This window comes from Mercenaria mercenaria, chromosome 7 (assembly GCF_021730395.1).
Source record: "Mercenaria mercenaria strain notata chromosome 7, MADL_Memer_1, whole genome shotgun sequence".
In the NCBI taxonomy this organism is placed as follows: Eukaryota; Metazoa; Mollusca; class Bivalvia; order Venerida; family Veneridae; genus Mercenaria; species Mercenaria mercenaria.
This window is the reverse complement of record NC_069367.1, coordinates 18,787,782-18,802,302: the sequence shown is the minus strand read 5'-3', so window position 1 is coordinate 18,802,302 and position 14,521 is coordinate 18,787,782. Positions and strand designations below refer to the sequence as shown.

Sequence of the window (14,521 nt, the reverse complement as noted above, 5' to 3'; positions counted from 1 at the left end):
AAACAAATTGAAATTTTAATAATACTTGTACAAAATGAAAAACTTCGTCAAGTTTTGCTTCAGACAATAATTCTTACATGCATGGCAAAATAATTTTAATTTCAAAACCGGGGCTTACACCTCTCGTATGACACCAGTACTTTTTTCAAGTAAAAAGACTTGAGAGTTGTTAAAATAACCTTGAAGCTTTCATCAAATAGATTAGTATAAACTAAAAACGAATTACACTAATGTGTTAAGTCGACGGCGGAAACACAATTCTACGAATGTTTCAGTTATTGATAAGAAGCCATAGGGTTTAAAGTTTTAATAGAGATTTTCAGCTTACTTCGATGCGTACTGCGAACTTACTATAGGGGTTTTCTCAAACTTTAATGTTTTTATGCATAACTGAACAGCGGCATATTTAGCATCCAGTTCTAATGCCGTAATACTGTTTCCTTTTAAAATATCTGAGAAACGACAGTTATAAGATTTATTACTATCTGTTGTATTGTATATATGAATTACCGATATACATGTATTTTGTCTTACAAGCATTCTTAATAGTGTGGGCGCATTTTTTTTTAAAATATCATTTTACCTTTTATACCCTTTTTATAAATGTATCTGTACAATTCCTTTGACTACCGTATTTATAAACAAGACATCGCAAACTTATTCTTTTTTTATCTGAAGTGTAGCAACTTATTTATTTATATGCTTCTGGTCAATTTCGTGACGTTCTAGCCAGTATTGGCTAGCAGTGAAAATGTGTTAACTCAACGATCAACATAGTATTACCTTTAAATCAAGGATTTGAACCAATGACCACCTGGTAAGGAGACAGACACTCTTCCCTGTGCCGCAAGAGGTTCGCCTATTTTAGATCAGGGAATCAAAACAATATATGTTACAAGTCAGTTGAATATTTGGTATCAAAGAATGTATATAGTGATCATTTTGGAAACATAGTTCCGTACTATTGCCCTCGGGTCGCTTAAATGCTATTGTACGACGCACAATTTTGAATATGCACAATACGATGCGTGAGAGTTTAATGCACCGTGGTAAAAATGTCTTACTTTGTATTATACATGTATATTCTGAACTATTTCAAACCCTACAAATTCATTTTTATACGGTACTAAATTCATTTAGTTTTCCCGGTCAAGTTATCAGGATATAAAAGATGGCTACATTATATTTTTTTTAAACCAATATATACCGTGAGTTTTCATGAGTTTAAATCTTTGTCCAAGTTCCCCAAAGCCGAGTATCTACACATACCATATGTATGCATGTGTACGAAAAGGTACCCGACTAAAATTAAAGGCTTTGTCAATAATGATAAAGGCTACTCTCGACTACTAAGCTGGTTGTATCAAATGACCACACAGAATTGCTCAAATGGTGTCAAAAATATAATTTCGTTGACAATTCTATGCATGCACTGGCCATAAAACATTTTTTGGAATATGAACAGAATTTGACCTTAGACGCGTCCCATGCCTAATGTTCACAAAACAATTTTTGGTCTCAGCTGGGTTTTAGATTGACATTTTGACAGCCAGTTTTAATGGTACTTAATTTTTTTTTTGTTTTGTTTTTTTGTTGGATTTAACGTCGCACCGACACATGATAGGTCATATGGCGACTTTCCAGCTTTAATTGTGGAGGAAGTCCCCAGGTGCCCCTCCGTGCATTATTTCATCACGAGCGGGCCTTTTTCGCCTATTTCATTTCATGTTACGGAGTTACAGAATATTTCCTTTTTGATTTGTTAACTTTTTTATGATATTTTCGTTGGGTATACAGATCAAGTTTTATTTTATTAGTTGTGCAAATACGCCAAACAGATTATGCAACCTTTAAAGAGGTGGTGTTTTTAACTTACAACTTTTCTATATCTTCTGTTTGTTGTGTATGTTCGTTTGGCTTCAACCTGCAAAAGTGCAACGTCCTTCCAGTTTTTCCGCATGTCCTCCTGCGAAACTGTACTCATTGGTACTGTAAAACAGGTAAACATTTATCACGGTGAGGATGCATACACCGGATATTGCCATTTTGTGATAAGGTATTTTCCAAAAGAAATCTAATTTACTACCATAGGAAAAATGGATTTTTTTAGAAACATGCTCTCTCAAGTGTGAAATGAATCAATCTTATGAAGAAATGCTAAAAGTTTTGATAAAATGACTACTTGATCATAAATGCAGGCCAGGGACACATTTCTCCCCATATCGTCACCTTTCGTCTTGTGAGTCGTACGATTGATATAGTTACATACAAAGAAAACATGTGCAAAATTTCAGCTCTGTCAATGTTCAAATGACAGAGAAATCAGTCATAAATGAGCATTGATGGTGTACTGTGTATTGAAAATATGTATTGACCTGTATCACATTTTACTGTACTGAGTAATGTTGCCATAATCACTGAGTTTTATAGCATGAATCTTACAAAATGTACATTATCTTTTCCTTTTCAAAGTACAGAACGGTAATGTCTTTAGCCCTGAAGATATACTTTCAATTGTTGTAATTTATGTAATAAGCTCTAAATCGTAACTCACAGTCACAACAGTGCAACAGTGGGCAATAATTTTTGTTATGCTTACCAGTTGTAAATGTATATTCTATTCTTTTGCTATGTGATGTTAAACATTGTTTTAGTTGATATTACATGAATTATCTCAAAAACAGTTAAAGGCGTATGCTAGAATTCCCTGTATATGAGATGGGCGAAAATTTTCCCAATAACAGAATTTCTTTAAACTTTGGATATTGAAGGACAATCATCTAAGAAACAAAACAAGAGGACCATGATGGTCCTGAATCGCTCACCTCTTCCCACATGATCCAGTTTTGAGTATGACGTCGTTTTTTCTATTATTTGACATAGTGACCTAGTTTTTGAGCTCATGTGACCCAGTTTTGAACTTGACCTAAATATTATCAAGATAAAAATTCAGACCAATTTTCATGAAGATCCATTGAAAAATATGGTCTCTAGAGAGGTCACAAGGTTTTTCTATTCTTTGACCTATTGACCTAGTTTTTAAGGCACGTGACCCAGTTTCAAACTTGACCTAGATATCATCAAGGAGAACATTCTTCCCAATTTTCATGAAGATCCATTCAAGGGTATGGCCTCTAGAGAGGTCACAACGTTTTTCTATTTCAAGACCTACTGACCTAGTTTTTGATCGCAGTTGACCCAGTTTCAAACTTGACCTAGATATCATCAAGATAAACATTCAGACCAACTTTCATACAGATCCCATGAAAAATATGGCCTCTAGAGAGGTCACAACGTTTTTTCATTATTTGACCTACTGACCTACTTTTAGATGGCACGTGACCCACTTTCAAACTTGGCCTAGATATCATCAAGATGAACATTCTGACCAATTTTTATGGAGATCCATTCACAAGTATGGCCTCTAGAGAGGTCACAAGGTTTTTCTATTTTTAGACCTACTGACCTAGTTTTTGACCGAACATGACCCTGTTTCGAACTTGACCTAGATATCATCAAGATGAACATTCAGACCAACTTTCATGAAGATCCATTGAAAAATATGGCCTTTAGAGAGGTCACAAGGTTTTTCTATTATTTGACCTACTGACCTAGTTTTTGACGGCAAGTGACCCACTTTCAAACTTGACCTAGATATCATCACGATGAACATTCAGACCAACTTTCATACAGATCCCATGGAAAATATGGCCTCTAGAGAGGTCACAAGGTTTTTCTATTATTTGACCTACTGACCTAGTTTTTGAAGGCACATGACCCACTTTCGAACTTAACTTAGATATCATCAAGGTGAACATTCTGACAAATTTTCATGAAGATTTCATGAAATATATGGCCTCTAGAGAGGTCACAAGGTTTTTCTATTTTTAGACCTACTGACCTAGTTTTTGATGGCACGTGACCCAGTTTCGAATTTGACCTTGATATCATCAAGATGAACATTCAGACCAACTTTCATACAGATCCCATGAAAAATATGGCCTTTAGAGAGGTCACAAGGTTTTTCTATTATTTGACCTACTGACCTAGTTTTTGATGGCACGTGACCCAGTTTCAAACTTGACCTAGATATCATCAAGGTGAACGTTCTGACCAATTTTCATGAAGATCTTGTGAAATATATGACCTCTAGAAAGGTCAAAAGGTTTTTCTATTTTTAGACCTACTGACCTAGTTTTTAACCACATGTGACCCAGTTTCAAACTTGACCTAGATATCATCAAGATGAACATTCAGACCAACTTTCATACAGGTCCCATGATAAATATGGCCTCTAGAGAGGTCACAAGGTTTTTCTATTATTTGACCTACTGACCTAGTTTTTGAAGGCACTTGACCCACTTTCGAACTTGACCTAGATATCATCAAGGTGAACGTTCTGACCAACTTTCATGAAGATCTTGTGAAATATATGGCCTCTAGAGAGGTCACAAGGTTTTTCTATTTTTAGACCTACTGACCTAGTTTTTGACCGCACGTAACCCAGTTTCGAACTTGACCTAGATATCATCAAGATGATCATTATGACTAATTTTCATGAAGATCCATTGAAAATTATGGCCTCTAGAGAGGTCACAAGGTTTTTCTATTTTTAGACCTACTGACCTAGTTTTTGATGGCACGTGACCCAGTTTCAAACTTGACCTAGATATCATCAAGGTGAACATTCTGACCAACTTTCATAAAGATCCCATGAAAAATGTGACCTCTAGAGTGGTCACAAGCAAAAGTTTACGAACGGACGCACGCACGCACGGACGCACGCACGCACGACGGACGACGGACACCGCGCGATCACAAAAGCTCACCTTGTCACTTTGTGACAGGTGAGCTAAAAATGCAATAAAAATCATAGGTCACCGGATTCGAAAAAGAGTTATCTGCCGTTGAAAACGTCATTTTTGGGGGAAATGCCGTTTTCACGGGCAGATAACTCTTTTTCGAATCCGGTGACCTATGATTTTTATTGCATTTTTTTGTTTCTTAGATGATTGTCCTTCAATTTTCGCACCAAATTCTAGCATATGTCCTTAAAGATTTCTTTATAAATTTGGCACTGAAGTCTTACTCTCAATATTTTGCAGAAAGCCCAGTCCTACAAATAAATACTATATTGTGATTTTATTTCATTGCAGATTCAACTTGTTTATGTGTGTTTATAGCTCAATGAACGAGTTTAATGCCATTGTATGTCATTTTATTCAACACCACCCAAATGACGAAAATAATATAGTATGCTAACGACCAAAACCGCAAAAATGTAAATTACAAGATAACACCAGAAATATGCTAAGAAAAAAAGCAGAAAAAAAATTACTGTTGATTCAGAAAATATTAAAATACATGTTTCAAACAAGAGCTGTCTCCATAGGATGACACATGCCCCCAATGGCACTTTGAATGAATAGTTATGGCCGATGTTAGAGTTTAGAACCTTTGACCTACGGACCTGGGTCTTGCGCGCGACACGTCGTCTTACTGTGGTACACATTCATGCCCAATAATTTTAAAATCTATGCATAAATGACAAAGATATGGACCGGACACGCCCATCAATGCACTATCATGAAATATGACCTTTAACGTCTAAGTGTGACCTTGACCTTTGAGCTACGGACCTGGGTCTTGCGCGCGACACGTCGTCTTACTGTGGTACACATTCATGCCAAGTTATTTGAAAATCCATCCATGGATGACAAAGATATGGACCGGACACGAATGCACTATCATGAAAAATGACCTTTAACGTCTAAGTGTGACCTTGACCTTTGAGCTACGGACCTGGGTCTTGCGCGCGACACGTCGTCTTACTGTGGTACACATTCATGCCAAGTTATTTGAAAATCCATCCATCGATGACAAAGATATGGACCGGACACGAAAATTGCGGACAGACCGACAGACGGTTCAAAAACTATATGCCTCCCTTCGGTGGCATAAAAAGGAACTTACAAAAGGGACCAATTTCTAACAGAAAACGCCTTCAAAAAGGTTGTAAAGACACATTTAATTTGGGCAAATTGTGAGTAGCATGTTCATGCATGCTACCCACTACGCCCTCTAGCAGAACTCAACATTTACACATGCTACCAGTACCAAAATGTAATTCAGAGACACCCACAGATGAAGTCATATATGGCGGTGTACATGGAACCTTCAATGATACACAGAGTGCAATTCCATGGACAGACGTGGTTTCAGTTCTTGATCGTTTAGATAACAACTGTTGTTATTGTTCAAAGTTGACCTTGACAAAAAATATACTATTTTGACCAACAAGGAATCTGATCACATAAAAGCAGTAACGAACTGTTTGCACAGAAATGGCACATATCTTGTAAATGAAGTGTGCAAAATACATTTCAAGAATAATGCATAGCACTGTTTCCTCCTACTTTTAAAACAAATTGCTCAATGCATATGACACCTATTTTGTTTTGAATGAAGCAAGTGGTGAGCTGATTACATTTCAGGACAATATATTGAAAGTAATAAAAATAGCTTTGACTATGTTTTTTGAAAGAAAAGTGAAACTTGAAGTTCGGAGGTTCTATGTCAAGTGAGTCTAAGGTTATTGAGGAGAAACCACTTTAAAAGTTCAAAGCCCCTACGATCTTGACCTTTGAACTATTGACAACAAAATCAATAGGGGTCATCTACTGACCAAGATTTATGTCTCTTTGAAGTTTAAAGGCAACAGGATTACATATTTTCATGTTTGCTCTTCTTATAAGGGAAAACCTTTTCCACACTTCATTTCCTGTGTTACATTATAATCAAATTTCATGGGTGTACTTGTGGCTGAACCTGTACTTGGCAATGGCTAGTCTTCAGACAGTTACTGGCATGCGGCTGTAATTTTAATTGTAATTTCAGTGTTCAAACTGTTGCTTGTTATTTTCGCTGTGAAGTCTAATGCCATCTGCAAACAGAAAAGAACATTCTATCATTTGGACCAATGCCATTACATGCCTTGTCTATTTAATGACCACCAATACTGAAACTATGCACGATTTTCAATATCAATACTCAGTACACGAAACTGCAATGCACAGTTCAAATATTACTTTGAAAACTCAATACACAGTACACCAGCGACGTTCATTTATGACCAATTTCTCCGTCATTTGAACATTTACAAAGCTGAAATTTAACAAATTTTTTCTTTGTATGTAACTTAATAAATCGTACGATTCAGATTTTTCTCCACAATGCAAATAGGTGATGGTATCGGGAGAAATGTGTTCACGGCATGCATTTATCAAATGATAAAAGTTGTCATTTTATCACAAATTTTAGTGTTTCTACTTAAGATTGACTCATTTTATGCTTGTGAGAGCATATGCACAGTATCTGGTTATTAAAAGTAATGCTCTTTTCTTCTATAGTAGTATAATACAGTAAATCGGGGTTTTACTTACCTTTCTGACAAAAAAAATCACTTTCTCGGAAAATACCTTAGGCCTAGAAAAAAAATTGTTTGTTTCCAAGTGACATGGCCAAAAAAAATAGGGTAGGTAGGTAGGAATTTTTTTTTTTTTTTTTTTTTAACCTAACACCATCGTAATTTCAAACAGGGAGATTATAAACCTTATAAACATGCATCCTATTGTTATGTTTGATTTACACCCGAATGTACAATGACTTTGATGATGTTTTAGCAATATAAAATGCCATTTGATTGTGTATTTAAATATTATGAAACAAATATTTGCTTTACATGTTTGCGTTTTGTTGTTGTTGTTTTTTCATTTCCAGATTAGCCCATCCGATTAGCTCAATAAGTAGGGCAGTCGATCTACGGATCAAGTGGTCATAGGATCGTAGTGTCCTATATCATTCATTCTCCGCCACTAATTCATGTGGAGAAGTTGGCAATTACTTGCGGAGAACATGGTTTATATTAGATTAAACATGAAACTTGAATGAAATCTTGCTGTGGATTCTCTCTTTAAATGATACATTTAATATCGAATATTATTCAACAACCAACATTTATATTTCAGACTTAAACCAAGTAAAAGCCCACTGGCCAGGAATATGATTTGCATCTTTGAGCTGCATTGAGATTAATACCATCACCCCCTACCCCTATCTAAAATTCTGGATTAACTGGAAATGCCAGACAATGGAGTTTTGACTGGTATGCCCAAACTGTGAATTAATAAAGCTGCAAGTGGTTGTTCAACGTCTTACTACTATAAATCCCATCTAAAACCTGACTAAGACTCTGCAGGCCTCGACCTTAACTTTTTTCAGCTGGTCCACCAACTGCTGAAATCTAGTAGACCTGCTCAGACTTTAGTGGACCTCCAATTGTGATGTTGTAGACGTCATAACTTCATATGACTCAAAGAAACAGGACTTATTTCTAAAATAATTAAAAATGGAAGACTGTAGCAATCTGTTATCCCGAAAAATAATTACTTTGAAAAGTGTCCCAAAATATGGACAAAATAATCATCATCCACCCGACCCGTGTTGAAAGTGAAAAAAAAAAACGTTAACAATTATCGGTAATTATTCTGATGATAAACTAAGTAATTAGCCTTGTTTTCATCATCAATTAACACCCCTCAAAGAGCTAAAAGAAGTGTGCAGGTTATTATGGCATCTGAAGTGGAGCTCAAAGCAGTATAGTTGCCGAGATTGTCATGGCATTACGTCATGTTTTCGCGCCATGTGACGCATCACTGTCTGATCGCACTTTCTCGATTCCTTAAACTGTTGAGAAGAAATCACAAAAGTTTTTTCTTTTATCTTTTTTTAAAAGCGAATGTGCAATATCCCGAATAAACTGACATGTAAATGTGTCAAGCCATGAACGATGATAGCGGATAGCCTACCTCTGTGACCTATTTGCCCTCAAGGAATTTACGTTATTGTTTGAGAAGAATATCTAACAAAGTGTTGTGTCAAAAAATACATGTACAAAGAATCATTTAAAACTTATTAAAATCTGCAACAACATCATACTGCTTTATTTTAAAACCACATTTCTATTTACGTTCTCGAGGTCACGTAACCTATTCTGCCGTGCTAACAGAAATCTGTTTGCCAAAAATCGTTTTACTCCATGTATTTAAATTGCTGCCGCTTTTTCATTATTTAAGATTTTTTAATTGTGTTTTTTGTATGTTCTAGTCAAAAGTCTGAATTTTATTACCATAGTATGTACCGTTTATTTACTTTAAGAAAGAAGTAAATAATCAAGATCGCGCTGTTTGAAATTTTACAAAACATTATATGAAAATTTGATCGTTTTTAAAGAATTTTGCCTACATTCCTGTCGATATCTTATTAAAATTGTTATAGAACTCAAACTGTATTAGTTCTCAAGTGGTGTTGAAAATCTGAAGCCATTATATTAAAAAATGAATGCACTACGCGCGTTTTTTGTGTCAATAGTAACCGTGATGTAAATTAGATATTACGATAGGGCGCAAGTGCTTGTGGAATGGAAAATTACCAGCATGATGTTTTGATATTTTTACGATTCGCAGGTAAATTCCAGTCAATCCAGGTAATTTTGCCTGATGTAATTTCTCAATTTGGTAAAGTTACCACGTAAAAACCACTCGCCCGATGGGTGGAGTAGTCCATTCGTGCAAAGAGCTATACAAATAATAATATACTTATTTGCAAAAATATGTGGCCCGATTTTAGCGCTAAAAAGGTTTAGGGTCGGCAGTAAAAAAATAGGGTAGGTCGGGCCACCGGAAACAAACAAATTTTTTTTTTACGCCTTATCACTAAATGGCAATATCCGGTGTACGCATCCTCACCGTGTGTATTTTCTTTGACATGCCATCCTACTTACATCGCGAAGAAAGTCTTTCTTTAGCTTGAAATTAACCTTTACAAATGTTTAAGAGAAGCTAAAGGTAGAAAATATTGAAAGCCTTTACCCAGATATTAAGCAAAGGCTTCAGCTACGTAACGCTGTCAGTAGTTTTCTATATAACGCTGTCAGTACAGTTTTCTATATAACGCTGTCAGTACAGTTTTAGGACGATTTTAAAATCGTTAGTATTTAATCTTGTTTTGGCATAACCTTGATTTGGAGGTTGAAAATTTACAATTCTTATTTAACCTTATACTTAATTTTCTTTGATAAAATGCTACTTTATTTATTACATACTGATACAACATACAATGTTGAGGTCGATTACCATTTTATCAATTAAATGACATAACCAAAAATACTTACAAGCGTTGGGACCAATTTCATAAGCTTTAAAGCTATATTTTAGATGTGAGCTTCTTAAACCATGTTGCAGTTCCTGTCTTATTCTGGAAATCTGTTTTTCAATACCTTCCACGAATTGAACTGCATCAAAGATAGCAAATTGTCTCTTGAAATTCCGAGATTTAAAAACCTCTTCAGAAGTTGATAGTCGAATTACCTGTTGTTAAAAGAGACAGCCTTAAAAAACCCTGGCAACCACACGTTAAACAAGTGAATGAAGTATTGCCATGCAATACAAAGTCCCCTACTGGAAGGCACCTAATTTTCTCTACTGCAGTATAACATAATGAACTGATATCTGTCAATGTTGTATAAACAATATTGTACTATATATACAATATGCTATAACAAAACACTTGGATTAAAATTTATATATATAAAAACCTATAGTTGTTTTCATATTGAATTTTTTTGGCTGATTATAAAAATGTTATCATGTAAGTTATTTATAGTAACAACAAAGGGAAATTAATCTTTAAAAAAAAAAAAAAAAAAAAAAAAAATCTATATAATATAAGTCCACAAGAAACTCTTTACCAGGTAGAGATAGGTCAAAATACACCTAAAAATTGGATGTAACATGCATGCTGTACCACAGAAAAGTGGTCTCGATTTTTCTCTACCGCCAGTAATAAAAAAGTTACAATAAAATCTATTTATAGTAACAACAAAGGGACGTAATTCTAAAAACAAGGGTGCCTCATGGTGGTGAACATTTGGTCCAAGTTACATCAAAATCCCTCCATGCATGAAGAAGAAATGTTCCGTACAAAGTCATTCTTGAATTTGACCTTTGACCTCTAAATATGACCTTGACCTTAGACCTAGGGACCTGGTTCTTGCACATGACATGTTGTCTCATCCAGGGGAATATTTGTGCCAACTGATATCTAAATCCTGCTTTGCATGACAAAGTTATAGACCGGACAGGAAAAAAATCCTCTTGACCTTTGATCTCAAAGTGTGACCTTGACCTTTAAGCTAGGGTACTGGGTGTTGCGCATGACACGTCGTCTCATCATGGGAAACATTTATGCCAAGTAATATTGTAATCCCTTGATGGATGACAGAGTTCTGGATCGGACAGGGAAAAAACCTTATTGACCTTTGACCCCCAATTGTGACCTTGACCTTTGAGCTAGGGGTCTGGGATTTGCGCACGACACGTCATCTCATCATGGGGAACACTTGTGCTAAGTGATATTAAAATTCCTTAATGAATGTCAGAGTTATGGACCGGACACGAAACAGACCCTGTTCATGCTATGTTAACATTTGACTGCTAAGTGTGACCTTGACCTTTGAGCTAGGGGTTTGAAAGTTGTGCATGACACATCGTCTTATTATGAGGTACATTTGTGCCAAGTAATATTAAAATCCCTTCATAGATGGGAGAGTTATGGACCGGACAGGAAAAAAGCCTTGTTGACCTTTGACCTCAAATTGTGACCTTGACCTTTAAGCTAGGGGTCTAGGTTTTGCGCATGACACGTCGTCTTCTCATGGGGAACATTTGTGCCAAGTAATATTAAAATCTCTTCATGGATGGGAGAGTTATGGACCGGACAGGAAAAAAGCCCTGTTGACCTTTGACCTCCAACTGTGACCTTGACCTTTGAGCTAGGGGTCCGGGTTTTGCGCACGACACGTCGTCTCATCATGGGGAACATTTATGCCAAGTAATATTAAAATCCCTTCATGGATGGGAGAGTTATGGACCGGACAGGAAAAAAGCCCTGTTGACCTTTGACCTCGAATTGTGACCTTGACCTTTGAGCTAAGGGTCCGGGTTTTGCGCATGACACGTCGTCTCATCATGGGGAACATTTGTGCCAAGTAATATTAAAATCCCTTCATGGATGACAGAGTTATGGACCGGACACGAAATTGCGGACGGACGGACGGACAGACGGACGGACGGACGGACGGACGGACGGACGGACGGAATGACAGAAAAGCGCATTCCTATAGTCCCCGAAACTGGTTTTCAACCAGTAGGGGACTAATAATCCAATAATGTGTCAATGCATAAAAGCAGCTCACTCCTATTTTTTGTTATCTATTAAAGGTAAAATATGATTTGAACGTTTGTAATACTGCAAACATGTCAGCCTAGCGTTTATTCAGACCCTATAGATAAGTCCTGAGCGTATTCAAAATGTATTTAAAAATGCCTTAAAAAGATAGAAATTTAGAAAAATCAATTTGATCTTACCTTTACCTTCCTTGGCGCTGCGACTGATCTGGCTATATTAAGAAGCTTCTCTGATAATCTCTGAGTTGTATATCTATCAGAGTAGGCCTTCTTTGCCTCATCTACACTCCTGAACATCATCTGCACTATAATCACCTCTTCTGTTCCAATACCTGAATTTGTAAATACAGCTTATGAAGTCATGGGTGTCATTGATGACTGTGACTAAAAAAAGACCTGGAGCGCCTGTAATAAATTACAGACTCCGGTATATACGGGATTCAAGTGATTGAATGATAAGGTGTCACCCCGGCATTTGAAGTACTTCCGGTTCGTTGTATCCTAGGAAGTAGTTCTTTGAAATTCTGAAGTTCCCAATTTGAAGCCATTAACTGTTTTGTCTGTGTTATTTTGAAGTTCCCAATTTGAAGCCATTAACTGTTTTGTCTGTGTTATTATGAAGTTCCCAATTTGAAGCCATTAACTGTTTTGTCTGTGTTATTTTGAAGTTCCCAATTTAAAGCCATTAACTGTTTTGTCTGTGTTATTTTGAAGTTCCCAATTTGAAGCCATTAACTGTTTTGTCTGTGTTATTTTGAAGTTCCCAATTTGAAACCATTAACTGTTTTGTCTGTGTTATTTTGAAGTTCCCAATTTGAAACCATTAACTGTTTTGTCTGTGTTTTTCAGGATTACATTTCTGTGTGGAAGGATGAAGGAACTACACCAGACTGGCAGTCATGACAGATGTGTTGGGAAATTTGAACATTGACTGAATAATTTGATGTTTAGCAAAAAAGTTCATCGTTGATGATAGCGTTTTTAATGATATATTGACTGGTATAGTGTTACTCTTAAGAAATACAGAGCTGTCAATAGGCTGTGAAATTCACAATCCATGTCCAAAAGTGCTTGTTTTACTGTACAGCAAAGAAGGGAAATTGTACTGTGCCAAATTTAGAAAGTGGAATATCTCAGCAACCATAGGGTTTACAGTAAACTTCACATGCTAGTAGCTGATAACAATAAAAGGATATTTTCAAAGTTTTTGGAATTTGAGAGACTGACCGCCTGTCGTGCATGGACCTCAACTGGTCACTGTGTCGCGACATTGATGTTCGAGCCAGTCAGCAGGCATCTCATAATGTGATATAAAGAAATGGCGTGAATGTTTGTTATCTTTTGTATGAGACGAATAACAAATAATTTATGAAATAATTATTTTACTCATTTTTGCGTGCTACTGGTAATTTGGCATTGAAGGACATTGCTTGCCAGTGTGTTTAGACGTCTTTAGTGCATTTGTCAGCGTTATTAATGCATGACAAGTTTTCTCTAAACTGACAGGACATTGGTTGTATTACAGGGAATAACATGGAGGTTTGCTTCAGTGGGACAAAATTGTTATTGTTGTAGTTTGTGTATTATTTTATTTATTCATTTATTTTTCAATTTAAAACATATTTCGAGCTTTCCGTTTCAGCCCGCATCAGGCCATCATCAGACATTCTGCCTTGGATGTGATGCTTCTATCCTGATTTGCTTTTCAGGTGTACAACATCTGTGTTTCTAAGAAACTAATAAACAGGGCCGATTTTCTCGGACAGCCTCGTCAAGTTTACCTTTTATATATTTGTCCTGGTACCGACCGGAAACACTGCTTGACGGGATTTGAATTTAAGTTTTGCTCGATTCATTCTACTGCATTCTTTTGATATTGGACTTTTGTTCATATTTTTCTGTATGTTGTTTTTTCATACCTTTTATGTCTTTTTGTTCTTTTAAATGTAGATTTCAGATCCCTTGTCTGTGCTGAAAGAGGTTGTCTGGTAATGCTTATACTAACTTTCTTTTTCACTATTTCAGCTAACATATATTATGTAGAAAATTATTCAGCTGCAGTGTTTTGATGCCAGACTTCCTATAAAGTTCCCGAACCAGTTGATATCAGTATAATATAGATATGGTAGATAGCACCAATCTGTGAATATGTCACATTTCTTTCTAGAGGTGTTCCTGATCGCACTTAAAACTACACACCGACTCAGTTGTTTCTC

The 14,521-nt window shown here is 36.1% G+C and overlaps 1 protein-coding gene across 5 annotated transcripts in view; it reads right to left on the bottom strand.

Annotated features, from left to right (window-relative positions):
- Positions 1–14,521, bottom strand: part of LOC123554809 (uncharacterized) — a 225,118-nt gene that overhangs the window by 53,467 nt on the left and 157,130 nt on the right. For 3 of the 5 annotated variants that reach the window (XM_053547715.1, XM_053547714.1, XM_053547718.1), the window contains 3 exons: positions 12,486–12,637; positions 10,232–10,427; positions 1,877–1,989 (listed from right to left, as the gene is read on the bottom strand). In XM_053547715.1, coding sequence (XP_053403690.1) covers positions 1,877–1,989; positions 10,232–10,427; positions 12,486–12,637 — 461 coding nt within the window. Of the gene's footprint in view, positions 1–1,876; positions 1,990–3,332; positions 6,944–10,231; positions 10,428–12,485; positions 12,638–14,521 lie in introns of those variants that run through there. The other 2 variants (XM_053547717.1, XM_053547716.1) reach the window with 2 other exon arrangements.